Source organism: Seriola dumerili, unplaced genomic scaffold (genome assembly GCF_002260705.1).
Source record: "Seriola dumerili isolate Sdu_G_001 unplaced genomic scaffold, Sdu_1.0 BDQW01000025.1, whole genome shotgun sequence".
In the NCBI taxonomy this organism is placed as follows: Eukaryota; Metazoa; Chordata; class Actinopteri; order Carangiformes; family Carangidae; genus Seriola; species Seriola dumerili.
In genome coordinates, this window is record NW_019174280.1 from 8,609,117 (window position 1) to 8,634,601 (window position 25,485).

Below are 25,485 nucleotides of genomic sequence, written 5' to 3' on the forward strand. Positions count from 1 at the left end.
TGTGGAGTCAGAGCCCTGATGGACAAAGTGATTCTTAAAGACCTTCGGCAAAGGACGGTTTACCTGACAATCACTTCTCTGAAACCAGAGATCTCATCACTTATTCACAGCCAGTGACTCACACATGCAAGCGCATAAAGGAAACGGGCCGAGACTGACTTCACTTCACTGTTCGTTTTTTACTAGTGCTTTCAACCATCATAACCTCTCACTTCCTCTTTCGTGAGCTTTTTTGCGCAAGTGAAATATTACTTTTGCTACTCTTCTCGTGGTTGCAGCTGCTTATTGAAAAGGCGTCACTTCCGTACTGATCTGGATATATCTTTTTATTATTTCATTAGCAGAGCAAAAAGAAAAAAAAAATAATGAAAGAGCAGTATCTAGGAACTATTAACAGAAGGTGGCAGGACCTTAAGTGTACAGGCAGGTGATGATGGGTAAAAAAAAAAAAAAAAAAAAGAGAGAGAGAGAGAAGAAGAGGAGGGTAGCAGTCACTGAAGCACCTACATTGGAGGTGGTGGGGGGTTGGGAATTTCGTAAACACTTGCTGGGGTCCAAAAGTCAGTCACAGAAAATCAAAATGTGCACAGCCAGCTAGTCGGTAATCCCCGCCCCCTCCCAAAGTGCAAACTCAGCGGTTTAGAATACCTTCTGCCGTAGTAACTGTCTTGATTTTGGGGTACCTGTGACCCCTCCTAAGGCAGCTGAAACTACAAATACTCAACAGTAATGGAAGCTCTGGGAGGAAAAAAAAAAAGAGGCAATAATAATTAATAATAGTAAGACTGGTGGTAACAGGTTCAGACCCTGAAACAACAAAAACATATATCCATATCACAGTGTGTGTGAATATCCAGCGTCCACATAGTGTCTTTCAAACAAACCCCCACAGTAGACATTATGGATGTGATCACTGCACAGGAAATACGTACTAACACATTTCCTCATTCATCCCAGTACAATCAATTATGAAAACAGTTTTCTTTTTTTTTTTTTCTCCAAGGTCCTACCATATCCATAATACACATTCTTACACATTACAAAGGCAGTTTGAGCCATGAAAGTGATATGCTGATGCTAGGCGATGGTTTCTGGACTTCTCCCATCCTTTGGATATGTAGCTGGGTCATGGGAATACTGAGTGAGAGCTAAGCAGGGGCAAAACTAAAAGTGTGTGTCCCAAAGTCCCCTAAAAGAAATTATACAAAAGGAGGAAAACAAAAGAATATGCAGTAAGAGCTCAAAAGTAAGCTTATTGGATATTTAAACAGTACTGATTATACAGAATGTGAACCAAAGCAAACTAAAAGAAAAAAAGAAAGCCAGGCATAAAACAATTGTCCTTTGTTTAAATGAAATCTGGGGTTATAGTGAAGTCATCATTATCAAAAAGAAAAATGAAACAAAATATAATTGCTACTCTCTTTGACATATACTCAGTAGAGAGGTCGTGGTATTAATTGCTTCAGATTGCATTTTTTTTAAACTCATGTTTTCATTCTCAGCTACTTTTTCTGCCTCCAAGTGTCCAGGCTGGTGAGGGGGAGAAACATTAAGATTTGTAATTTGAGGTAAGCCAGGTCAGGCCCTCGTAAAGTCCATCCCCTGTTGTAGCACACGAGGGCTGAACGTACCAATTCCTATCTCTGATCCGGGTCAGGCCTAGCTTCTCCTGGATCTCGTGGGGTTTCATGGCATCTGGGAGGTCTTGTTTGTTGGCGAAGATCAGGATGATGGCGTCCCTCATCTCTCGGTCGTTGATGATTCGGTGGAGCTCCTGCCTCGCCTCATCGATCCTGTCCCTGTCGGCACAGTCCACCACGAAAATGAGGCCCTGGGTGCCTGTGTAGTAATGTCTCCAAAGAGGCCTAATCTTGTCCTGTCCCCCCACATCCCACACGTTGAACTTCACATTCTTATAGGTGACAGTCTCCACGTTGAAACCAACTGTGGGGATGGTGGTGACAGACTGTCCCAGCTTCAGCTTGTACAAGATTGTAGTTTTACCAGCAGCATCAAGTCCAAGCATCAATATTCTCATCTCCTTGTTGCCAAAGATCTTTGACAGCATTTTCCCCATCTTGTTTGATGTGCATAAATACTTCGTTAGAAGAAGAAAATTTTTTACTTCTCTAATGAGAGTAAAAAGAGTTGTTTTCAATACAACTGAGTAGTTACAGTTTCAATGTGTGCTGGGAGCCCTCCACGTGACGGCAGCGGTGGGCTGACACAAGTGTCAATATTCAAAAGGCGGTGACTTTCAAGTTTGTACAGTTGGATTAACAGAGTGGTACAATTAGCTGGACTGTGATGATCTGACCTGAACTGGTGACTTCGAGCATTCAGTCGGAGCAGTATGTGTGGAGCCCTCGCAGAATTGGGTGGGGATATATTTTCATGATCCACTGCCCTCCGATGTAAGAAGAAAAAATTACATCCCCTTGTTTTAAACTAACCGTTGAGCACAGACTTTCTTCAGACCCCACATTTCAAGTCTTATTTCTCCTTCAAAGTCCAGCTGCTCTCAGTTGAGCTGGTGTAGCTTCCTACAAAAAGCCTTCTATATAAATCAGGCCCAGTCCAAGCCCGGGGTTCCCACTTCCTCCTTGGCAGCCGGCTGTCCACACTTGCCCTTAGCCAATTCCAGTCGATGAATTTCAAAGCACAGTGTTTTTCTTATAGAAACACACCAACATTTAAGGTCTCCGGTCCGTTTGTGCACCGGGACATCCAGAGGAAGAGCGCTCAAAAGGTCATTGATTCATCCGACTTTCTTCTCTTCCCCCTGTGACACAAGAGCGGTCCAGAGAAGGGAGGGGTGTTAGTACAGAGAACAACTTTGGCTCCGAAAAAATATTCTTTCTACGGACAGAGAAGCGAAACAAAAACAAAGAACACAGAGAGCGGGATATATACCTACGTCTGCGGCAATCGTCCCCCAGTCCCCGGGCCGTTTCTCCCCGCTCTTGCCGCCCTCTGTCTCTCTTCCTCCCTCTCTCTCTGCAGCCGTTCAGTCGAGCTGTGGCGGTGCTGTGTTACCGGAAAAGGTGCGGACCCAGATCAGCCGCCACTTCCTCTACACTGCTCACACACACTCTAGTGATGCGTTCAAGGCTCGTCATGAGCTTCGACATCTGAAGACATTCAACTAAAAGCTCATTGCATGGTTGCCTGGAGTGACAATCGTATTTATTTATTACTGCATCACTAAAGCTTTAGTGCAGTAGGAGAACTTGGTGTAGATACTAAAATGTACAGGCTTATTTACAGGTTACATGCCTTTGAATTATTTTCTGATTGATCAACACGGATGCAGTGCCTGTATATTGATGTTTGTTACTAATAAAGTAGAAAGAAAGAAAGAAAGAAAGAAAGAAAGAAAGAAAGAAAGAAAGAAAGGAAGGAAGGAAGAAATGCCAATGTTTACAAAGTTGAGTTGTAATCAGTCCATAACCCTGATTTCAAAAAGTTATTATAAATACTTTTAGTTTTCAATTAAATGATGCATTAAAAAATTATTAAACTCAAAGTAAAAGAAGAAAAAAAAATTGATCACTTTAAATATAGGACAGTTCTCTTTAAAAAGTAATTTAGACACTTAGAAAACCTTTGCTCTCAATCTGCTACTAATAATGGGATGATTGATTGATGAATGATTCTTTTCTGCCACAGTTAGGACTTGGTCGAGACTGGTCTAGCTTTAACACCAAGTTGAAGCAGTGTTTCACTGCTCTTTCAGGTTGAAAATTTCAAGTCTGCTGCACTTTTGACCACACCCGACAGTGATGTCAGGATGTACTGACACATGGCATACACTTTGTTATCATTGCAGCTAGCTACCTTACTATTTAAAGATGTGAAACACCTAAAAATGAAATGAGGGCCAACCTACAGAGGGAGTGCTGACTGGCCTCCTTAACCCCCACCAACACATGACATCTGGCCGATAAGTAAATCATTAATTTATGATTTATGACATTTTAGACAGGATGAATTATCAATTGGTAAATTGAATCATATTTTGTTCTTACTTTGAATTGCTTAATTCAAATTTGTTGAAACAATTTATGACAGCTTTTTGAAAATGTATCAGTTTATTGATTTATTATAATTAAACCCTGTATAAGTCTTAAGTCCAAACTTCATACAAAGCTGCATGGGAAACAAATGCACTCTTCACTCAAATTTTAAGAATTCCGACTGCACCCAAACGCACTATACGCCATTTCGCATGCGCGCTGCGAAAACAGCGAACTGCAGACCGGCCCATTCGCTAGTGTTGACGCCATTTGAGCTTTCATTATGTATTTAATCACCTCTAGTATTACGTGTGGCACAGGAAATACACACAGGCCTGTACATATGAAGCAGATGTAAGGATTTGGGAGGCTTAATGACCTCAGGGGGTTTTACAGCCGGGTCTTTCCGACATGTCTTATCATTCATTCAAAACGGTTCCCGTTTGATTAGTCTGTGACGTGGAGGTTGTGAGTGAGTAGGAAGGAGGGGAACTACAGTGTTTCATTGTAAGAAGCACACCTGCTTATTAAAACGGGCTAAAAACACAAATAACATAATATAACCTACACTATCATTACCTAAGAACCCAGTCATGTTGTGCTAGGATATTATGAGATCAAAAGCTTCACCATGTTCAAAGAGGTATTTGCATCAGTGGCCTACTTTTGAAACTTTACTGTTGGATGTTGATATTGTATTGTTATTCTTTGTCCGTTTTGTAGGGCACAATGCCATTTTAAATTTGTGTTTTTTATTTTCAGGATCCTCTATTTAAAAGTAAATATTAACAGTATTTTAACACTGATATGAATCCTATGGAGATGTAGCAAAATCTACCTAATGTAATCTATCTTTATGACCTTTATACTGATATCAATATCTAAGACTTAAAAAAAAATCACTACAATATATTGGCTGATATTCATGTGTAAAACTATAGACAAATTATGATATTGTCTCCATCACTCATCTATAAAATATCGAGAAGATTACCTTGGAGAAAATAAAATTACTATCTTCTCATTACCAATGTAAAAACCATGTACTGTATAAACTGTATAATAAAAACTCACCAATTACTATTATCAAATCAGTTTGGTGTAATTTCCATGTGGACAATGTTAAAGTCAGCCATCCAGTGTAAGTATCTACATGTTTTAGACATTTAAAGCCGAGCAGTCTACAAATCTCAACTCTATCAAAATGTACCTGCTGTTGGCTATTTAGGAAAATGATTTAAGCTCTCTTATCCTTTCCTGTAATTTGCTTGCATCTATAATCTTGTGACCTTGCACGTTGTATAAAATGGATAAAAAAATGTGTAAATGTAAAATGTTGTCAATGCCACACACAGACACAAACACATAGACACAACCACACACACAAGCAAACGCACACACACACACGCACGCACACTGGCCGTTAGCTGAGCATGCGCACACTCTTCTTCAGTGCTTCCTTGAAGTTGATAAGAATGGTGGGCGAAGCGCGCCTGGTTGTTGTAGGTTAGATAAAGTGACTTCGAAAGCTGCACACAAGTTTACAAGATTGGCCAAAATTTCATGGAAGATACTGGTAAGTTCCAAAAGCGTATCCTTATTTATGTATTTGGTGTTGCTTGGTTAGAAATGTGGCAATTCATCAGCTAGCTAACGCTAGCTACTAATGCTAGCTAACGCGGAGGAGCCGCCGGTGCCGTCTATTAACTGGAGATCGAGGCACATACTTAGCACGTTGTAGTTGCTGTAGTTATCACAAGGTTTACGAGATTATGGCGGTAAACAATCTCTGTCGTGTAAACTTTGTTAACATCACAGTATTAAGATCAGGTATGTTGAGAATTGTAGTTAACTAACTAAAAGATTTGAGTTCACTTTCAACGTTACTGAACAAACGCTTATGCGAAGCTAACGTCGACCTCCGGTCACGTTTCTGCTGCGATAGTTTGCAGGAAATAGATAGGAGTCAAGGCCCAACTTCTGATTGAACTTTGACTATGCAAACAACCTCCCGGGTGCAACATGGCCTCGAGCAGCAAACAAGACTATCGTTAAAGCTACTATTAACCGATTTTGACGGAACACGTAGTTATTCTTTGCCTTTACGATAAGGAGCTACGTGTCGTGTTATTTAAGTAACAGATCACGCGGATGCTTTATTTTTAGTAGCCAAGTTAGGATTTAAGATAAAGCTGGCGTCCGTTTTAGTGTTAGAACAAGGAAGTATCCTGTTGCACCGGCTATAGCCTCTGCCGGGGTGACCTTTTTTGGTGTGAAGCTAGTTAACTGAAAGTTAATGGTTGATGTTAATATGAGCGCCCCCAACTAAAAATATGGCACATGTGTTAGAATCATTAACGTACGAATTAAAAAAGTGTAAGGTGAGGAGCTGGGAAGTTGTGGAATCTGATGGCTTTTCCTAGGAAATGAAACTCCAGTATCTGCACTTTGAGGTGCTGAATACTTTATTTTCCAAATGGAGTAATTGTCTGTAATATTAATAGTATAACTAATGCGATCTTATTATCTACCTTATATAAGTGTACTGTTCCCCACTATAATATTATTACACTTGTATTGATAATCTGACCTGCCTTTCAACAGGCCTGCACCTCTCAGACGACACCATTACTGGAATGCTGGACACTGAGTCCCCTGCCATGGAGAGCAATGGGGATGCTTTTCTTCCTGACCTTCCTGTTCTAGGCCAAGCTGCTGACTGGGCCTTGGACCAGGTTGCTCCTGAGCCACTCACCAATATCTTGCCTGAGGACTCAGATGCGTCCCAGGATTCTGGGGTGCAACAGCAGCAACCAAACCAGCAGATGAATTCCACAGAGCTGGGATCTGTGGAGAAGGCTGTGGAGCAGTTTCAGCTTGCCAGTGCGCAGCTCTTCCGAGAGGAGCAGCCATCACAGCCCACAGAAGAAGCAGAAGAGCCATCAGAAAACAAAGCAGAGTCTGTGGATTCTGATCAACACAGCCAGGAGATGAATGTAGAGCCTGAGCCTACTGTACAGGATAGCATCCAAGGTAAAAAAAAAAAAAAAGCTGGTGTTTAGTTGTTGCTATGTATATGATATATATTAAGGCAAAGTTGGTACTAATGGCAGCAATAAAATAAATTGGAAATTGGGAGATTTAACATTGGTCAATGCTAGCCATTTTATTAAAAGAAAACAAAACTAGTTCCCTCAACTAAAGTGGTTAAAAACATTAAAAGGCCAATAGTCCATCTTTGATTGATAGGTGCCATAGCATTAACTTTAAAAGATGCTATTGCTTGCATAACACATAAACAAATACATGATACAACATGTATTCATTTCCCATCTATATTGGCTGTTGCTGCAACAATGCACAGTCTTAATATAAATGCTGGCTAACAAAAACAGGTTCTGCTTTGAGGTGACATCAGAGTTTTTGAAAAAAGTGTGTCACCATTTTTGAATTGTATCTTTGACAGCAAGCGACATTTCTTGAAAAAAAAACATTATTATAAAACTTAAATGTCACTGTTGGGCATTTAGTAGTAATTAAACAAATTTAGGGCTAATATCTTGCTAAGTGCAACTTAATGATTCCCTGTTAACTTCTTCAGATGGTACTGAGGTACCACAGGCGACAGAGGATGGCATGGAGCTGGAAGAACCATCCAAAGAGACAACAGAAGAATCGACTGTTCCAACAGAGCCACAGCTGCCCAGTGAGTTTGACAAACTCTTTAAAGGCTGTGAGGAGAACCCAGAAGACTTCAATGGTTGGGTCTACCTGCTGCAGTATGTGGAGCAAGAGGTAAGCGATTAAGATATATTCTTTTTGTATTTTTTTTTTATTTAACAAGGTAATCAAATTAATATTTTTACATAATATCATTCAGTCATTCTTTTTGTTGTTCCCTTTTCGTTGCAGAATGTCCTTACAGCTGTGAGAAAGGCATTCGATGTTTTCTTCCTACGCTATCCCTACTGCTATGGCTACTGGAAGAAGTATGCTGACATAGAGAAAAAGCATGACAACATACAGGTTGCAGAAGAGGTAAATATAAATATTTTCTTGACATACACAGTTGTTTCTTTTATGTCATATGTTTTCTACTTTTTTAACTGGAAGTGCTGTTACTTCCTGATCTAATAGTTCTGTTCTGGCACGTCCCTGTTACATAATATTATGTTAGTACACTGACACAAGACGTGGTTGTACCTATGTCTTGGTCCTTTAGAGATGGCATACAGCAACGGTTCAAGTCATTAAGGCAGAGGGGAGAAGGGAGAGCCAATTTTATGAATGTTGTAAAATCTTTCCAGTCATTGACAGGCTTGTTTGTGTTTCATCACTCCAAAGGTGTACAGAAGAGGCTTGCAGGCCATACCTCTTAGTGTGGACCTGTGGCTGCACTACCTGACCTACATCAAAGAGAACTCAGACCCTAGTGACCCAGAGACTGAGGGACGCATTCGAGGGTGAGTAAAAGGCTCTTGTTATTTTTTAAGAAGGTATTGGTAGTTATTGAACACCAATGGGCTAGTGAGACAACAAATAGTTGCATAATGTTGACAATCTTTCCTTTATTTTCTACCATTAGTGCCTATGAACATTCAGTGCTTGCGGCAGGCACAGACTTTCGCTCAGACCGTCTGTGGGAGTCCTTCATCAGCTGGGAGACAGAGCAGCAGAAGCTGGCTAACGTCACCGCCATCTATGATCGCATCTTGGGCATTCCAACCCAACTATATTCCCAGCACTTCCAGAGGTAGGGAGAAAGAACAGAAAAGGGCTTGGTGCCGTCATGTTGTGTCTGCTTTTTATCAGCTCCTCTGTTATACTCCAGAGGGACAGGTTCTGTGTAGTTGATTTATTTTTGAGTTATTTTTGAATGTAAACTAAAAATATCTTTGACCAGAATAGGGCCCTCTCTTTTGAAGCACTCAGCTCTACAGAACACAAACCTGAGATCTTTTTTCCTGTAAGCCATTTAGACTCTACATGTAACACAGATTTTTTTCAGCTGAATCTTATTTACGTTTTTCAATCTTTGCAGGTTCAAAGATCATGTGCAGAACAACAACCCCAAACATTTCTTGTCGGAGCAGGAGTTTGTTCAGCTGAGGCTCGAGCTCTCCAAAGCCAGCTTAGCGATGGTCAGCAACGATGGGGAGACACCTGCTGCTGAGGAGGAACTACCACCTGGTACAGAAGATCTTGCGGATCCTGCTAAGGTAGAAATCTAACTGCCAATCCTGCAGGGGAGAAAAATTTACAAAATTCCTGCTTGCAGGGGTTAGCAGGAGCTTGCCTGTTCTCCATGATGAAATGGAAAGAAAAATTTGTTCAGGTTTGAAGAGGTGTCTTTATGTCAGCAGCCAAGCCAATGAATGCCAGGGGGGGATTCAAGCTGGCATCCAGTCAGGGGCTCGTCCTAAAACTAAAAGGATCACCTGAGGCCCATTGACCCCAGCACCTGCACCCAGAGGCTGATATGCAGGGTGCATACATACCTCTCCCCTCTGCAGGCTTCTTGTCTCTGGCAAGCTCATGGTGATGTAAATCCTTGGCTGCAGGACTAGCAGTTTTTACAACAAGTGGAAAATGTGAAACATACACGAGGGTGTTGATTGTTTTTTTTTTTTGTGTGTTTCTATGTAGAGGGTGACAGAGATCGAGAATATGCGCCACAAAGTGATCGAAGTTCGGCAGGAGGTGTTCAACCACAACGAACATGAAGTCAGCAAGCGCTGGGCCTTTGAGGAAGGGGTGTGTGTCTAGTTTTTCCCCACCACAATGTTATTTGTTGGAAATGTTTTTTTTCTTTGTATTCGTTGACACTGTATAATAAACATTTATTCATGTCATTTTAGATTAAGAGACCATACTTCCATGTCAAAGCCTTAGAGAAGACCCAGCTCAACAACTGGAAGGAGTACCTGGACTTTGAGATTGAGAATGGGACTCCGGAGCGTGTGGTCGTTCTCTTTGAACGATGCCTCATCGCCTGTGCTCTCTACGAAGAGTTCTGGACCAAGGTAATGCCACCATTAACCTCTCTCTCACTCCCGCTACCTCCCTGCACTTCCCCCATCAACGATGATAATCACATCGACACAGTAAATCGTCCTGCACTCTCTTTGCGTGTAACGTTGATATGTGACTGTATCTGTTGTATTAGGGGATGGCCAGCTTGCCACACAAGATTTGACTGCAGCATTTGCCAACTACTACGTTGCATCTACTTCGTCTCCCACTACCTTACAGAAACTTATCTAATTGGTTCCATGAAGGTGCTGATGGGTTTACACAGAAAATTTCTAAAAACGATCTTGTCAATGAAGAAATTCACTGTTTCTGTCAACTGAAATTTTAGATGTAAAATGTGTTGTCTCTTTTGCCTTTCTCTTTCTCCTCTTTTCTTTTTCTCTGTCCTCTCCTGCGTTTCTTCCAACTCGCTTTCTCTTTTTCACTCTGAAGTATGCAAAATATCTAGAGAGCTACAGCACTGACGGTGTGAGACATGTCTACAAGAAGGCGTGTACCATCCATCTGCCCAAGAAACCAGCCATCCACCTTCTGTGGGCAGCCTTTGAGGAGCAGCAAGGTGAGTGACACTCATTCAAGTCATCATGCAAATTGAACACAACAGTCAAATTAACCAAGGAGACTATGAGGAACTAAACATGTACATAGTGACACATGGTCCAAAAACACCATATTCCTGTGATTTGACTTGAGGTCCGCCATGTTCACAGTATTCTGCTTTTCTTTGCCCAGGGAATGTAGAGGAGGCGCGTGGCATCCTGAAATCCCTGGAGGTGGCAGTTGCAGGACTGGCAATGGTGCGCCTTCGTAGGGTCAGTCTGGAGCGTCGCCATGGTAACTTGGAGGAAGCTGAGGCACTGTTAAGGGAGGCCATGGAGTCTGCGAAGAACGCTACTGAGACATCGTTCTATGCTGTGAAGCTGGCCAGGCAGCTGATGAAGGTGCAGAGAAGTCTGAGCAAAGCCAGGAAGGTGCTGCTGGAAGCTATTGAAAAAGACCAGGTAAGGAACTTCTTGATCGCTTCTTTGATAGACACATGCTTACATGGCTGATTTAAAGGTCTGAACAATGACTCTGCAAACCCTTATTGAAGCCAGAAATGATGCCATTTGGCCAGTAAAGGTCTACAGGCCAACTCCACCAGCATCATTTTACTCATCTCTTCTCACCTTTTTACCTTTCTTGTGAATAAAGTGAATATTCCAGCTATTCCCTACTACACTGCATGTGTTGTGAGTTAGATGCTGATATTTTTATGGCTTTACAGACGAGTCCAAAACTGTATCTAAACCTGCTTGAGCTGGAATACAGTGGGGACGTGACGCAGAACGAGGCAGAGATCATGGCTTGTTTTGACCGAGCCCTGAACAGTCCGATGCCCCTTGAATCCCGTCTCCTCTTCTCCCAGCGCAAGGTCGAGTTCCTTGAGGACTTTGGAAGTGACATCAATATGTGAGTTTTGTGTTACTTTTAGAAAGACAGTAATGGCCATTGTATTTTTTTTTTTTTTGCATTTCTTTTGTAATGTTTGTTGAAAAAGTTTCATTCTTTTACATCTCTTAGGCTTGTGGCTGCATATGAGGAACAGCAGAAACTACAGAAAGAAAGCGAACCCACAAAGAGGAAAGCTGAGAACGGGTATGACAGGTGGATAATGGAACAGGGCTTGGGTCATTTCAACACATCAACAATATTTTTCACAAGTTTCTGAAATAACTTGCCGGTCACACATAAGATATTATGTGTTAATAATATTAACTAATATTTGTAGCAGTTTGACCAGTTTGAAATTTTCTGCAGTTACTGATTGTGTCCCGTATTTGGGACAATCAGCTCAGGGATGTAAGAGGCTATATTTCTTAGTGAAATACTTATCAAGGGAATTTGCTGACATGAACCTACTTTGTCTGCAGTTCTCAGGAACCTGACGCCAAGAGACAGCGTGTGGATGACAGTTCCTCGGGTGCAGCTAATGCAATGACAGACATGCAGGCAAACAACTCTGCATATAACTACAACTGGTACCAGGTACGTTTCATGCCCTTGGTTTCGGTTCTTTTTCTCACCAAGCATGAATGGCCGTTTACAATATCTGTGTATTTTCTAGAGAACTTATTGCAATGAGAATGGGCTGATAAAGCTGTACCACAGATAAGCTCATGTTATGTTATGTTAAGCCTGTTGAAAATGCCATTGATCAAGGTAATTGATGAGCTTTTCTTTTTCTCCTTTTTAGCAACAGTACGGTGGTTGGGGACAGAACTCCTGGGGGCAGTACAACCAGTATGCCCAGTATAACCAGTACTACCCCCCTCCTCCTACATGATTGACAAAATCCTGACATGAAGATGGAGACTTGGAGAAAATCATCCTTTCTGACCTGCCTACATCTCTGAACATGAACAGGGCTTCTTAACACGGTGTCATGGATATTTCAGTCCAACTACAGAAGCTGATTTGTTCCTCCTTTCTTGTTTAGAGTGTGCTTATCAGTTAAATTACACTTTGTAGCCATTGGTTGGAGTATAATAAACTTGGCCCTCCATGGCAGTCATGTTGACCAGTCATGTTTAAAAAAAAAAAAAAAAAAAAATTAATTGCTACATTCATCATCTCCAACTCTGGCTGCTTTTTTTGAGGTTCTTTAATGCATGTTATTTGTGAAGGCAGAGGTATTTTTCCCTATTACAAAGGCTTTTTAATTTTTAGATCGGATGACATAGTTTGGTCTCTTTCTTTGTGTTTAAGATTTAAACTTGTAAAGGAGGCATTTATTGATGTACCTCTGAGTCATGTGTTTCTCCCTCCCAAATGGAAAGATTTTTAATATTTCATGGTTATGTTTCCATAAAGAGAAATGAAGAGTTCCTTGTTTTTTGACTTGATTTCATAATAAAGAGATTGATATCCTGAAGTGTCTCTCATTGATTTAAATGTCCTCCAAGGGTCACTGAAGTTCTCATGAGCTCTTTAGAGACATTATACACACAATCCTTCAATAAAGTATGCATTTTAAAGCATAGCAATGATCTTTTCCACGTTTGCCTGTGCAGTCCATGTGCAAATGACCAGAACCTTGTAGTGTAATAAAAAAAATGAAATGTTGCTAGTTTCTGACAGTATTGTACTGGTTGTGAAAGTGAAGGCATCATTTTCACTGCTGAGTCACGTTAAGGAATTGATCCATAGCCCAAAACTATAAAAATGTTCAAATGGATGTCTCTTGAGAATTTCTTCTGTCTGTAATCCACTATTCAGCATCTCTTTTGGCAGATATACTGATTACTGACTTTACGGATTTACTTAGGTATTTTTTAAGGCCTGTTGCAATGAAATATAGTGGATTATTGCCAATTTTTATGAAGCAAAAGCCAATAATCGATCCGCATCGAGCTCCAAAGTGCAACGGGCGTGGCTACAGAGGCCACTAGGCCTACGTAAATCCGCACATGCGCAGTGCCGACCCTTAAACAGCCCTTTTTATGCCTAGCGTTGAACGACTAGCATCAAACGAGGTAAGGCCTGTGCAATATAAGTGAAAAATCCCTATTATGTAAAACCCCGATAGGTTTTGTTAGGTAAATATAGCTCCTATAACATAATTTATCACAAGTTACATTTTATTTTGAACAGTTTGGAGAAATTCCACGTGTTTTTATGCTATTTTATGAAACGCATGCCCCATGTGGCTAGTTAAGCTAGCGTAGCATTAGCTGCACACCAGTAGAGAAGTCTGCTTGAGCTCCCGGCACGTTGCGTTGTGCTGGTTCCCTTTAGTTTTCGACAGGTTCTTGATAGGGTGCATTTTGTGGTGAAAATTTCACGCTGGAGTGACTTAATTTCAAATACAGGGAAACACGGCGTGTTTGTTAGCAAGTGTTAGCTGTCACGGATAAATCAAACGCCACTGGCTGATTTCCGCGTTTCAAACATTTTTAATGATTATAATCGGCGCTGTATGTCATTTTTTCTTCCAGCATCAAGATGCAGCTCTTCTTGCGTGCCCAGAACACTCACACCCTTGAGGTGACCGGACAGGAGACTGTTGGGCAGATCAAGGTATATGTCTGGAAGTTTGGGCGAATTGGTGAATACGCCAAACTTTTGGTCTCGGTCATCTTTTTTTGATCACTGCTGTTGTTTGTCGTTTGATTGATTTATTTAAACCCAAATATAATGTTAACATGGAATGGTTTATGAAAATCGCTCTTTGTCGTCTCCCAGGCCCATGTCCAGTCTCTGGAGGGTCTCCTTGTCGAGGATCAGGTGCTGTTGCTTGCTGGATGCCCACTGGAGAATGATGCCTCCCTGGCATCTTGTGGAGTGTCAGAGCACTGCACCCTGGAGGTAGCTGGCAGGCTGCTGGGAGGTCAGTATACAGACGCAACCGTAACTGCATGTTTTTCCACCTGAGATGCAGTTTACAAGCTGGCCTGTATGCACAGGTGATATGTCATAAGCCAGTGCTTCTTGATGCTCACATCTTCAATTTTACTTAAATGCCAAATCGGAGCTTGTCTGGAGTATACTGCCTGCCTCATGTATAGCGATTAAACTATCACATCTGTAGCAGAAGCCAAGACAACCAAGATTGTCAATGTTGAATGCACGAATAGAGAGAGATGTTTCAGAAGACTATTGCCCCCACACAAAGTGTTATTAAACTGTAGATATATTATTGGCTGAAATTTTAGGACTTGAGTTTTCTCCAAAATGTCCCAATAATGCCTCTCTATTTTTCCCCTCCACCAGGTAAAGTCCACGGTTCTCTGGCCCGTGCTGGAAAAGTGAGGGGACAGACACCCAAGGTAAGGAAATCCCTTTTCCCCCTGCCTGTCATGCTCTAGTATGATTTTAAACCCATGAATTTACACCTTTTACTGACCTTAATATCAGACATCTTGCACTTTTAATGTAATTTGTTTATATGTGAAAATGGCTTTCACGTCTTCCGTTATAGATGTGAATGTGCTAGTAATTGTGAATTTTATATTATGAACTTGGAAAAATGACATATCTTTGCTGTAACATTGTTCAGGTTGACAAGCAGGAGAAAAAGAAAAAGAAGACTGGCCGCGCCAAGCGTCGCATCCAGTACAACAGGCGCTTTGTGAACGTTGTGCCCACCTTCGGTAAGAAGAAGGGACCCAATGCCAACTCCTAAATGCTTCATTGCCCCACAGGAGAAGCATGATCGCTATCCATTGATTTTTACCAAGTTAAATGTTGTCCTGTACAGAATAAAATTTGGCTTGGATAGAATGAGTGTTGTGTGATGTGTCCTGCAATGGAAGTTTGGTTCTTTATCAAATCAGTAGCTTTTTTAGCAAAGTTTCTTTTAAAAACACTGTGTATTGGAACTCAAATCTCCTAATACATGACTGGTTATAATTACTATACAAGTTTAACTCTTGAAATCACAATTTGTGGTATTTAATGGTTTGCCAGGTGCTCTGTTTGTGATCTACTCGCTTACTTTATTTTAATTAAATGTATAAGTGCTCTGCAACTAATGGTGTGGATGATTAACACACTATACACATCCATTCATATATACTACAGTGACTGGTTATTTAAAAAATGAACACCAGAAAGCAATCTTGTCATTCTGTATGAACCAAGTCCATGAAACAGGTTTATTCATCATTTACATTGTACATGCAAAAGAACAGAACAAAAAAAAAAAGTCTCAGTATGTCTCATATGTACATTATTGACAAGCCATCTCATTTTGGCCAAAAACTTAACGTTGTAATAACTGGTCATTATTTCTTCTTACTCGAACCTGTTGTACATAATGTGATAAAGGAGACAAAGTGCAGAGAAACTGGGCACAGCACAATCAAAATGCCATTGTAAGTTTAATCTTTACAGCAAGGCTTTCAAATGTGATGCATGCTGGCCAATGTTTGTCAGTTAATCCACAGCCACAAGCTCAACTTCAAAAATCAGCTTTGCATTGGGTGGAATTCTGATAGAGCTGGAGTTAAGGAGAAGATCAAATCAATGCAAAATGAAATCGTTAAAAACATGAACCTGATAGTGACCTCCTGTGTTGGCAGGAAAATTTGAAAAACCATCACATTACACTTCAAATGCATACATATTTACACAACATGCACAAAGTGGGACATTGAATCAGCCAAAGAAAAGGATACTTGGACTCTGGGAGACCCTTCTTTCCATAGGCCCACTCTGATTCAATCTCCACACGAGCCGTTTCACCCTTGCTCATTGTTAGAAGGGCCTCATCCCACTGGAAATAAAGGATTACTGATGATGATGCAGTGGAGAGATGTGTCACTTTGAGAAACAGAGAAATCTGGATGCACAGAGCAAAAAACAAAATGGACTTACTCCTCTAATGACTCTGCCCAAGCCAACCTTGAAGCTCAGGGGTTTAGCCTGCTTCTTCTTTCTGGCTGCTGTGGTGAGAGAAGTACAGTGATGTTTTAAACCTGAGCACAGAATCTTCATCATAGGATTTAATCATAAAAATGTATGTAATGAATTTTAAAGGCTTCCTCAAAAGATCATGTTTGGGATGGAGTATCATTTTAAGGTGCAAGTCCGTCATACCTGTGGGAATATTGGTGTCAAACACAGTTCCATCCTCCAAGGTACCAGTGTACCAGCAGCTCACAGTCTCGCCTTTCTTTGGGAAGTTTGTCTTGTCACCTTTCTTAAGCACTGACTTGGTGTACTTGGGCGGACCCTGAGAAAGGCAATGCAGGAACAGTTAATAATAGTTTTTATATTGTATATACAAAGCAGAAATGAACACTAACATCCTGGACCAGTACCTCATCCACCACCTCTGTCTTGACTTCTTTTGGCTTTTCTTCAATTTTGACAGCTTTAACCTGCTCAGTCACCTCTTCTACTGGCTCTGTGCCTTTAAACCTCTGCAAAGACAGTACAACACAGACACACACACAAACACACTGTCTGGATGAGGTTGTCAACCAACCCAGTGTGTACACAATCCCCAGTGATGCTGCGTCACTATGTGTAATAAATGACCATCACTTACTTTGCTCTCAAAAAGCTGATTGTAGGCAATGATCAGTTGTTCTTTCTTTGCTGTTTTGGCAACATTTTTTATGTTGCCCAGCAGCTTGTGCTCATTGAGGAACTGTAGAAGAAAGTGCAAATAGAAGGGTTAGCGTCATTTAACCATGTGTGCACTCCTGCTCAAAACAATGACAGGTATAAGAAGTCATGTCAGTCAGTAAATGTGACTGTTTCTGCTCCTGGTCAGGTGAAATAATGAGTTTTCAGTTATGGCTTTTCTCTGAAATGAGCAGGGCTCCTTTGTATAATATGTATTGTTGTATATCCTGCCTCGCCAGATGCTAAACAGCAGTTGTAGCTCCCCTTAGCTAGCCATGCAGCATGCTGCAATTCCCAGAGAGCGTTAACACTTAAACCTACAAATACTCAAACTGGAATCATGAAGAGACTTAAGGGATAAACATACCGAGTGGGCTGCATTGTCCTGAATGAACTTTATAATGTCTTTTTTTGGTAAATCGTCACTTTTTAGTTGCTCATCGCTCCAGTCCCGTGTTGGTACAGCCGCCATTTTGAGAGGCGAACTGATAAACTTTGACCCCTCCTGGCGTATTTTAAAAACTGCAACCACAGAAAGACTTTGGTGCAGCACTACTTTGGTGCTTTGGTACTGTGGCTCAACTAATCATTTATAAATAACAAACATTACATTTTTGGACGATAAGAATGATATTGATTAAAAAAACTATTTATTTTGAAACTCGTTATTTTAGTGATGCAAATGTACCAAAAAGAAAACAACGTGTGGTTTACATGCTGTAGTAGCCTATACAACAATTCAAAAATAGTATTCAGACATTATATTGATTCATAACATTGACTGAAGAATAGTAAAGCAATAAAAACATTAGAAATTTGTGAAGCCATAAATATTTTTCTTTAATGTCTTTGTTGTTTGATACACAGTATAGTTATATTTTGTCTTGTTGAAATAGGCAATTTAGAATATTTTTATTTCATTGTCCTTATTTATCTGATGCATCTTAGTTTATCATATTTTGTATGTATTTCCCATATCCTCTCTACTTTGTATCTTATTACAGAAGTTTTGATTAATTGTTTCTTCCATTTTCAGTGTTCAATACTCAATCAATAGGCCTACTTTAAATACTTGAAATACGATAAACTGGAAATACAATAAACTGGATAATGCTATGAATAATAAAATATTTGATAAAAAAAAACAAAAAAACATTGGTGCTTTATTGGTAGAGTCCCTTGTATTATATATTTTTAATTTAGCTCATGGATTGTCACGTGATACTCTGAGCTAAGCTATTCAACATGTATGCTGAATCATGACCCAATCATCAAATCAATAAGACGCTCACAAATTGTAAAAGTGCATCTGTGGTTAAATGAGGGATACACTAATTATTTTAACAGTGGGTTACAACTCTCTGAGGTGAATGTCCTGCCACCTAGTGGACAAATATAAGTTTAACTTTCCAGGCGATGACACTGTACACTAGTACAGATATGTGCCTGTGTGGCTTAAATCAACTTTGGCCAAACCAATAGTTAGAAATGGAAAAAAAAACGCATGAAGAGAAAAATAAAGAATAGGCCAAACATTACAAAACTTTACATCTCCAAAGAACCTCTTTAATCAAATTCTCTTGTAAAACCAATGATATTTAAATCAGTTCTATTCATTAAAAAAAAAGCTTTGCTACACTTAATTACTTGTGTCACGTTGTCAGGTAATAGTCTGTGAAGGGAAAATCCTGATTCTTTATTAATAAAATAGATCATTTTCTCTGGAGAGGGCATAACTTTCCAGTAACAAACTATGTAAAAAATGACCTGTTTTGTTCTATGTAAATAAATAGATAGTCTGTATGGCAGCTTATTATAGTAAAAGTAAGTTGTTTCTCAGAAACCTCTGTTTGACAGAAAACAAAAGATTTTTACTAAAAATATCTTCCATTTCCACTTGCCCCCAACATTCTTGTACTTGTTCAAACTTCCTTTGTTTACATCTGTTCATAGCCCATGGCCATATTAATGTTTCAGCTTTTATAGTTATATTTGTAATACATTACCCTGTTTCAGCCATTGCCCTGATTGGCTGCGCACACTGCCTCGTTTCCTTTTGTGTCATTCTGTGTGCTGGGATACATAAAACAGAACAAATTTAACTGCATCCCTTATCTGATGCTCCTCCACACAGAGTATTCAGTCATTAACAGAACAATGATATCCACTATGTACAGATCAGTTATGTAAAGTTCATTTTTAAACCTCTACATTTATTTTAGGATTTGATGAATGAAAAACTAGGACTTCAGTGTACAATCCAACATAACTCTCTATCACCCTCAAGTGCTCTATAAAGTTTTCTTCTTCTGATAATTGGCAAACAGCCTCAGGGGCGTCAGCACTACCTTCTGGACTGAGTTCTTCTGTTTCTTATTCTGTAGTTTTGGGAGATAAATTTTCATATTAATTTTCACTGTAATTGCAAATGTTTACGAAGTGTGAAAGCTGTTCATATTGCAGATCGGATGAATAATGCAGCTGCTCAAATTTTATGTACACTTTAATCATTTGCTACAAGGAAAATTCATGCTATACACTGTTTTTTTTATTGCCTCTGTGTATTTTTTTTTCCTTATTCAAGATTTATGGTTTCTCATCTTTTGATCTTGATTTTGACATTTCACAACCACAACCATTGAGATAAAAACCAAATTAAAAAAATAAGTTCCAACTGTTATCACCCTTTCTCTTGATACAAGTGCTTTAATCTCCTTACTCAGTTATCATGGTACAACACCCAAATGAAGATTTCTGCAAAAATTATACCAGAGTAGGGTTTTCTGAGCAGTAAAAGTAAACAGGTAGCCTTTAGTAGATGATTACATATTCAATTTTCAGTGATTAAGTGTGTGTCTCACTACGTTTCCCAACCAGCCAGGTACTATAACTTTATTCTATGAAGCAATAGTCTCATGTGTTGTGTCAGATTTCAGCTGCCTGCTGCCTTTCTCAGTTAACATGTCAATCTCATCTTTTTTGCATCACCGAGCCTTTCTCTTTGTGCCCTGCTGTTGTACTGTAAATCTAGGATTCATGCATCAACAGCAAGAGATCTAGCATAAAAAGGCCTTCATAAATGTTTCTCATAACTGACCTTGCTTGCTTCTATTCATCAATAACCTTGAAAAGCTGTGCAATGATGATGATGATGATGATGATGATGATGATGATGATGATGATGATTTGCCACCACTATACTTAGCTGTAGAACAGGGTCATGCTGAGTTTTTACCCCGGTTGGTTACTAGGCAACAACAGTGACACTGGGTGAGAAGCTCATGAGGAAGAGGAGAGGGCTAATTATCTCTTTAGAGGAAATCTCCCAGGTCTCATTTCATCTTCTGCAGTGCCTGTGAAGAAGAGATTGTTACGGCAGCACAAAGTGTGGAGGTGAGTAGGCTTCAGGAGAACTGAAATCATATTACAACTCTGTACTTTATAAAACAAGAAGAAAAAAAAAACTGAAAAATGAGCTTCTGCCACCTTTTGATATTTTGACATGACGTTTTCTTTATAGTGACATACATATAGCTAATATTTATCTGCATTATAGTAAAACCACTTTTTCGTTAACACTTGGCCAGGGGGCATATACTTAAATCGCTTTTTCTTATTTTTTCTTTGTCTCATTCTTATGCCGCCTGCGTAATGTTTGCTTTTGCATTTGGAGTGATGAGCATCCCTCTCACTGTTATGATGAAACTTGCATCACAGGAAGTTGCAGGAGAAAAGAAAAGGCGATTGAGGATCATGCCTGGTGTATCGTGTTGTGATGAAGTATTTCTTAGGAATGCAAAGCTGAGAAGCTTAAACGAGCTCACATATCAAACGACGGAGGAATCTAATTTGATGCAGCTCCTGAGAGCTCTTCACATCTACAGGTTACACAAACAAGTGATGCACATTCTCCAAGATGTGCCTCTCTGCACAGAGACAGCAAACAATACAATCCTCAAGTCATGTTTGCACAACTGTGCACTTAGTTACACTCCATCACTCCATGCACCATCAGTCAAATTGTATTGAACAGGCTTTATTTGAGCATTTTGTGGTTAACGCACTGACAACGTATGTACATTATAAGCAAGATATAAGCAATTAGACAATATGTGGAATGGGTGAATTTATAATTGAAAATGTTTTAGTAGTAGTTACCTTGATTTTGATTACTATAAGCCCCTTTCATGGCAGAGTTTGTCAATCGTTTATGTTACTAATAACTTTACACTACCTTTTATGACACGTAAGCAATGTATGATGGGAAAAAAAGTGTCTTATCCACCAACAGCAAAAAAGATATTGTTAGGTTGAGAGGTTGATACTAGTGCCGTCACATTTAACCCTAATATCTGCAGTTTTTCAGTAAGATAATCTATCATTCCTCAGAGTAATAGTAGAACTGACATTGACCTCTCACGATAACAGCTGGGTGTGTTACAGTTTGCCGCCAAGCATCTAAATCAACATATTTGAGAAGCTATGAATTGGCATGTGTTCAGACCCTAACAGTGACAGATTGGTGTAACATTAAAAACATTAGGACACATATATAATTAAAGATTTAACCAAAATTGTTGAAATATGGTCTGCAAATTTATGTATTCTTTTATTCATTTGTTTATTATCACTATTAGCGCACTATCTATCTATCTATCTATCTATCTATCTATCTATCTATCTATCTATCTATCTATCTATCTATCACAGTCACTGCAGTCACCATGTTCAGTCTGACTGCAGTAACAACCTTGAACCTCAGGGGGGTAGTATGCACACATTGTTAATATGGGTGAATCAGGGTCTGTTGCATGGTTACTAAAGATTGATATTTTCAATATATGAGGTTTACAATAAGGCTTGACAGCAGGGAAAATGGCCATGATTCATCCTGTTGAAGAGCACAACAGTAACAAATACCATAAACAGTGTAAATAAATGACAAGTGCATGGTGAGGGGAAACAAAGTGCAATGCTGCTTTCCCATAGAGTCAAGAATTCACTGTCAAGGTGTGTGGATGGTGCTAATTTAGTGTTTATGGAAAAAATGCTCAGTTTTTAATCTGTTTATCTGAAAAAAAACACACATTCTTTATGTGTAACCATTAATTTACTAGTTTCCTTGTGTAAAAGAAATCCTTGTGACTAATACAAAGTGATGTGCGTACCTTTCTTTCTTTTTTTTTGGACCAGTTTTATTTACCAGTGAAATCAGTGTAAGTACAGGAGGAAATATTACTTATGGCCATCATGCCATTCTTTTTAGATTTAACAATGCTTTTCGAATCTATTCATTTGCAGGCCTTGAATTTTCTTATCAACCTTCCCTCTTATCTACTTGCAACAAACACCCTGAGGGTAAATTTGATTAATTTTACAAGTTTAAATGAAAAAGAGCAATAGGGACAGAGAGGCAGGACAAAAGTCAGCGAGGTCAGATGGTTAGTCATTTGTATTGTCAAACAATGTAATTACTTCCAGAGCTATGTTACAAACCTTAAATACCAGTTAGGAGCAAGCGGGACTTGAAGATATCATTTGTCCCGAGCACGAGCCGAACAGCCAGTGTACAGCTTCTTTTTTTTTCACATTTCCACTCCCTCTCCTACTCATACTAGTGGAATTAAAGGCTTTCATAATGGAAATCATCCCTTGGTGGCCTTGGTCCACTGTGGATAATGTGTTTTCTGCTCAGAGCCTAATAAGCTCCCTCTAAGCCATATGGCAAACTGGGTTCACCTGCCTGTGCCCTGGGCTGCGAGAACACATCTTTAACTTCATAAGGAATATGATTCATATGCTGCTGCAGCTCAAACCAACAGCTTACACCTCATATAAAGTAGGCAGGCAGGTAGGCAGAGCACCTCCAGGGTGCTCTGTCAGAGTGGAAGGTGGGGGAAGTCAACGGTTGAAAACTCCGCCAACATGGCAGCACGGAAGTTGGAACCGTAACCTTTTTTCCAAAACTGCATAACATATCCATAACTTATAACTGTGTATCCTGGGAGGAGAGCAAAGGTTGGATGAAGGTGCAGTATACCAGGTGCGTTGGTCAACAGGGAGCATGGAGCTTTCTCAGACACATGCTCCTGGTATCATCATGCAGCAAGGAGCTCTCCATCCAACAAGCTGCACCAGGAACATTTGGAACATTTCCAATCCAGAGCTTAGCCTGCAGATCTGTAGTCTCAGTACTAGCCCGCGCCTGCCCTGTCAGATCTAATCTCTTGGCTGCATGCCGTGAAATGGGGCTTATTAAGAGTTTAACTGAGATCAGCCCAACCCCCGATCTGAGGCGTGCCAAGAAAAAGGGAAATCACTCACCTGAAAAATCTCAAAATCACGAGAACTGGGTGGCATAAGGGGTTGATATCCGCCACAAGAGGCTTTGCTGTACACCACTACATGCTCTCTGCCTTCTGTCTCCAAGATACATCATCTGTTAACAGCTAATGAGAAACCAAAGAGAAAAGATGGATTTGAAGTTTCAATTGGAAGTGGTCCCAGTATGATATCTCAAAGGGCTTAAAGGGACAGACTTGTGAGCCACATGCTTCCAAAACCCTTGTCTCCTTATATTACTCTCACGCTGTCTGTTTGCATTTAAACACTGAGATTCCTGACTTCATCCTCAGTGCAAATTATACATTTAAAGCACTGAATTATAACTTCATCCTTAGCTCTGTCTATGTCCACAGCTCATCATTTCCCTGTTCTTATACCTGAAAAATACTGTTTGTTATAACTGCAGCAGTGGAAGGTTGGCCTATACTTCACTTAGTCTGTCTCTTGCCTGAATTCAGTATAAAAATATGCACAATAGAGCAATTACATTCCAGGCTGACACTTTCTCCTCAAAATTACATTTATATACTACAAATTTGCAACAGCAAATTTCACAGAAAAGTAGTGCTGCCTGAATTATTTTTTGCAGAGCAAAAGACACTGCTGTAGGGACGGCAGTGTCTGTCTGTTGGTCTGTCAGGCGGTCCACCACTTTGGCCCAGTCTAAAGTTGCCATAAGATTTTGTGCAGACATTAATACTTCCTCGATGATGAAACCTATGGACATTTGTGATCTGATGTTTCCTCTCGCACCACCACAAGCTTCACATTTGTGGTTTAAGGGGGAAATGTCTCAGGATTCCCTTGAAATTTGGTCCACGCGTTCATGTTCCCGTCAGGATTTATTTAGAATAACTTCGGTGATCCTTGAACCTTTGATTTAGCGTCATCAAGTCAAAATTTCTGCCAGGACAATACTTTGGTTTATCACCAAACATCTGCAAAACGAATGTCATTTCCAGCAGCATCAGCTGTACTGCATGTTTAGTGCTAATTAGCAAAGGTTAGCATGCTAACACGCTAAACTAAGTTGACAAACACGGTGAACATTATACCTATTAAACACTTGTAAACCTTTTAATGCTTATGATAAGCCATTCACAGCACTTGATTTAGGTGAAATACCACAAAAGGTCAACACTTGCTTGAAGCAGGATTTACCTTTCACAGCAGATATTTTGACTTGTCAAAGCAGGAAACACACAGGTGCAAAGAGTGACATTAGTGATGGCTACATTCCATTAAGTGCCCCACCTGTGTGTTTCCTGTTTGGCAGTCAAGTCATAATGTCTGTGTTCATCATCCACCGTCCCTACAATTTGTGTGCAACAACGCGGCGCTTTATTCCCTCAAAACTTTGCCTGTGTCTGCATTTTCCAAAAAATAATCATAACTGGTGAAACACATTAGTTTAGTTAAACAAGTGTCATTTCTAGGAGGCAGGGTTGTGCAGGCAAATACATGAAACACTCCTGTACCAACTTTAACATGCAAAGTACAGCCAAAAAGGAAAATTCACTGCCCCCATTGTATCCCATTCACACGTGGTCACACATTCATACATACAATAAATGCACACCTGCCTGTCCAGCCCTGAAAGTCTTGTCTCACTCCTCTATCCGGTGATCTCTTCTGGCCAAACAGCCTGAGATCAAGGCCCCATCTCACCCAGACACACATCATCCAGTCTCCCTGACCCTACCCCAAGGATCCATCACCAAACGGAGCTTTGATTTGTGTTTACAAACCTTGGGATGAAGTGCGTTCCCCGGTGGCATGTGCTGTAAACTCATGCAATTCTCAGTGGGAAGCCTCAGGGCAGTTGGTGGTTGATGGATGGTGATAGAGAATGGGATGCTGATTGCAGAAAGGTGTTGAACAAAGTGACATTGAAAGGCATATTTCACGACTGTGTGGTTTGGATTATGAGCTGTTTTCTCAGCCTAATTTGATTTGAATGTGACGTGAGCACAGC

At 40.1% G+C, this 25,485-nt stretch overlaps 4 protein-coding genes across 6 annotated transcripts; 2 read left to right on the forward strand and 2 right to left on the reverse strand.

Moving 5' to 3' along the window:
• Positions 1 to 308: 308 nt before the first annotated feature.
• On the reverse strand, positions 309 to 3,033 carry arf6 (ADP ribosylation factor 6). 2 transcript variants are annotated; one of them, XM_022769502.1, is made up of 2 exons: positions 2,921 to 3,033; positions 309 to 2,785 (listed from the first exon to the last, which is right to left on the reverse strand). In XM_022769502.1, exon 2 carries the CDS (start codon positions 2,078 to 2,080, stop codon positions 1,553 to 1,555), a length of 528 nt encoding a protein of 175 aa, XP_022625223.1. In that variant the 5' UTR covers positions 2,081 to 2,785; positions 2,921 to 3,033; the 3' UTR covers positions 309 to 1,552. The 2 variants fall into 2 exon arrangements, with proteins under 2 accessions (XP_022625223.1, XP_022625220.1); XM_022769499.1 differs by having other exon boundaries at positions 2,917 to 3,033.
• Positions 3,034 to 5,479: 2,446 nt separating this feature from the next.
• Positions 5,480 to 12,966, forward strand: prpf39 (pre-mRNA processing factor 39). 2 transcript variants are annotated; one of them, XM_022769493.1, is made up of 15 exons: positions 5,480 to 5,595; positions 6,624 to 7,052; positions 7,621 to 7,814; positions 7,932 to 8,057; positions 8,364 to 8,482; positions 8,605 to 8,772; positions 9,061 to 9,238; positions 9,666 to 9,773; positions 9,878 to 10,042; positions 10,485 to 10,611; positions 10,785 to 11,053; positions 11,320 to 11,504; positions 11,616 to 11,699; positions 11,966 to 12,080; positions 12,289 to 12,966. In XM_022769493.1, exons 1-15 carry the CDS (start codon positions 5,583 to 5,585, stop codon positions 12,376 to 12,378), a joined length of 2,370 nt encoding a protein of 789 aa, XP_022625214.1. In that variant the 5' UTR covers positions 5,480 to 5,582; the 3' UTR covers positions 12,379 to 12,966. The 2 variants fall into 2 exon arrangements, with proteins under 2 accessions (XP_022625214.1, XP_022625218.1); XM_022769497.1 differs by having other exon boundaries at positions 11,616 to 11,690.
• A 522-nt stretch (positions 12,967 to 13,488) lies between these two features.
• On the forward strand, positions 13,489 to 15,314 carry fau (FAU, ubiquitin like and ribosomal protein S30 fusion). The gene is made up of 5 exons (XM_022770395.1): positions 13,489 to 13,567; positions 14,030 to 14,111; positions 14,277 to 14,421; positions 14,805 to 14,860; positions 15,091 to 15,314. The coding sequence occupies exons 2-5, from the start codon at positions 14,037 to 14,039 to the stop codon at positions 15,214 to 15,216; spliced, it is 402 nt and encodes a 133-aa protein (XP_022626116.1). The 5' UTR covers positions 13,489 to 13,567; positions 14,030 to 14,036; the 3' UTR covers positions 15,217 to 15,314.
• Positions 15,315 to 15,652: 338 nt separating this feature from the next.
• Positions 15,653 to 17,664, reverse strand: fkbp3 (FK506 binding protein 3). The gene is made up of 7 exons (XM_022770394.1): positions 17,533 to 17,664; positions 17,086 to 17,187; positions 16,856 to 16,957; positions 16,632 to 16,767; positions 16,410 to 16,477; positions 16,211 to 16,308; positions 15,653 to 16,023 (listed from the first exon to the last, which is right to left on the reverse strand). Exons 1-7 carry the CDS (start codon positions 17,635 to 17,637, stop codon positions 15,969 to 15,971), a joined length of 666 nt encoding a protein of 221 aa, XP_022626115.1. The 5' UTR covers positions 17,638 to 17,664; the 3' UTR covers positions 15,653 to 15,968.
• Positions 17,665 to 25,485: the final 7,821 nt, after the last annotated feature.

What these genes read in the sequence shown, in the direction of transcription:
- arf6 (XM_022769502.1), bottom strand. Translation starts at nt 2,080, where the DNA reads ATGGGGAAAATGCTGTCAAAGATCTTTGGCAACAAGGAGATGAGAATA.
- prpf39 (XM_022769493.1), top strand. An exon ending in ACTGAGGGACGCATTCGAGG is followed by an intron (nt 8,483 to 8,604) that starts GTGAGTAAAAGG and finishes TTCTACCATTAG; the next exon opens with TGCCTATGAACATTCAGTGC. An exon ending in ACGAAGAGTTCTGGACCAAG is followed by an intron (nt 10,043 to 10,484) that starts GTAATGCCACCA and finishes TTCACTCTGAAG; the next exon opens with TATGCAAAATATCTAGAGAG.
- fau (XM_022770395.1), top strand. Translation starts at nt 14,037, where the DNA reads ATGCAGCTCTTCTTGCGTGCCCAGAACACTCACACCCTTGAGGTGACC. An exon ending in AGACTGTTGGGCAGATCAAG is followed by an intron (nt 14,112 to 14,276) that starts GTATATGTCTGG and finishes GTCGTCTCCCAG; the next exon opens with GCCCATGTCCAGTCTCTGGA. An exon ending in TGAGGGGACAGACACCCAAG is followed by an intron (nt 14,861 to 15,090) that starts GTAAGGAAATCC and finishes AACATTGTTCAG; the next exon opens with GTTGACAAGCAGGAGAAAAA.
- fkbp3 (XM_022770394.1), bottom strand. Translation starts at nt 17,637, where the DNA reads ATGGCGGCTGTACCAACACGGGACTGGAGCGATGAGCAACTAAAAAGT. An exon ending in AGGACAATGCAGCCCACTCG is followed by an intron (nt 17,188 to 17,532) that starts GTATGTTTATCC and finishes TTTCTTCTACAG; the next exon opens with TTCCTCAATGAGCACAAGCT. An exon ending in TGACACCAATATTCCCACAG is followed by an intron (nt 16,478 to 16,631) that starts GTATGACGGACT and finishes CTCTCACCACAG; the next exon opens with CAGCCAGAAAGAAGAAGCAG.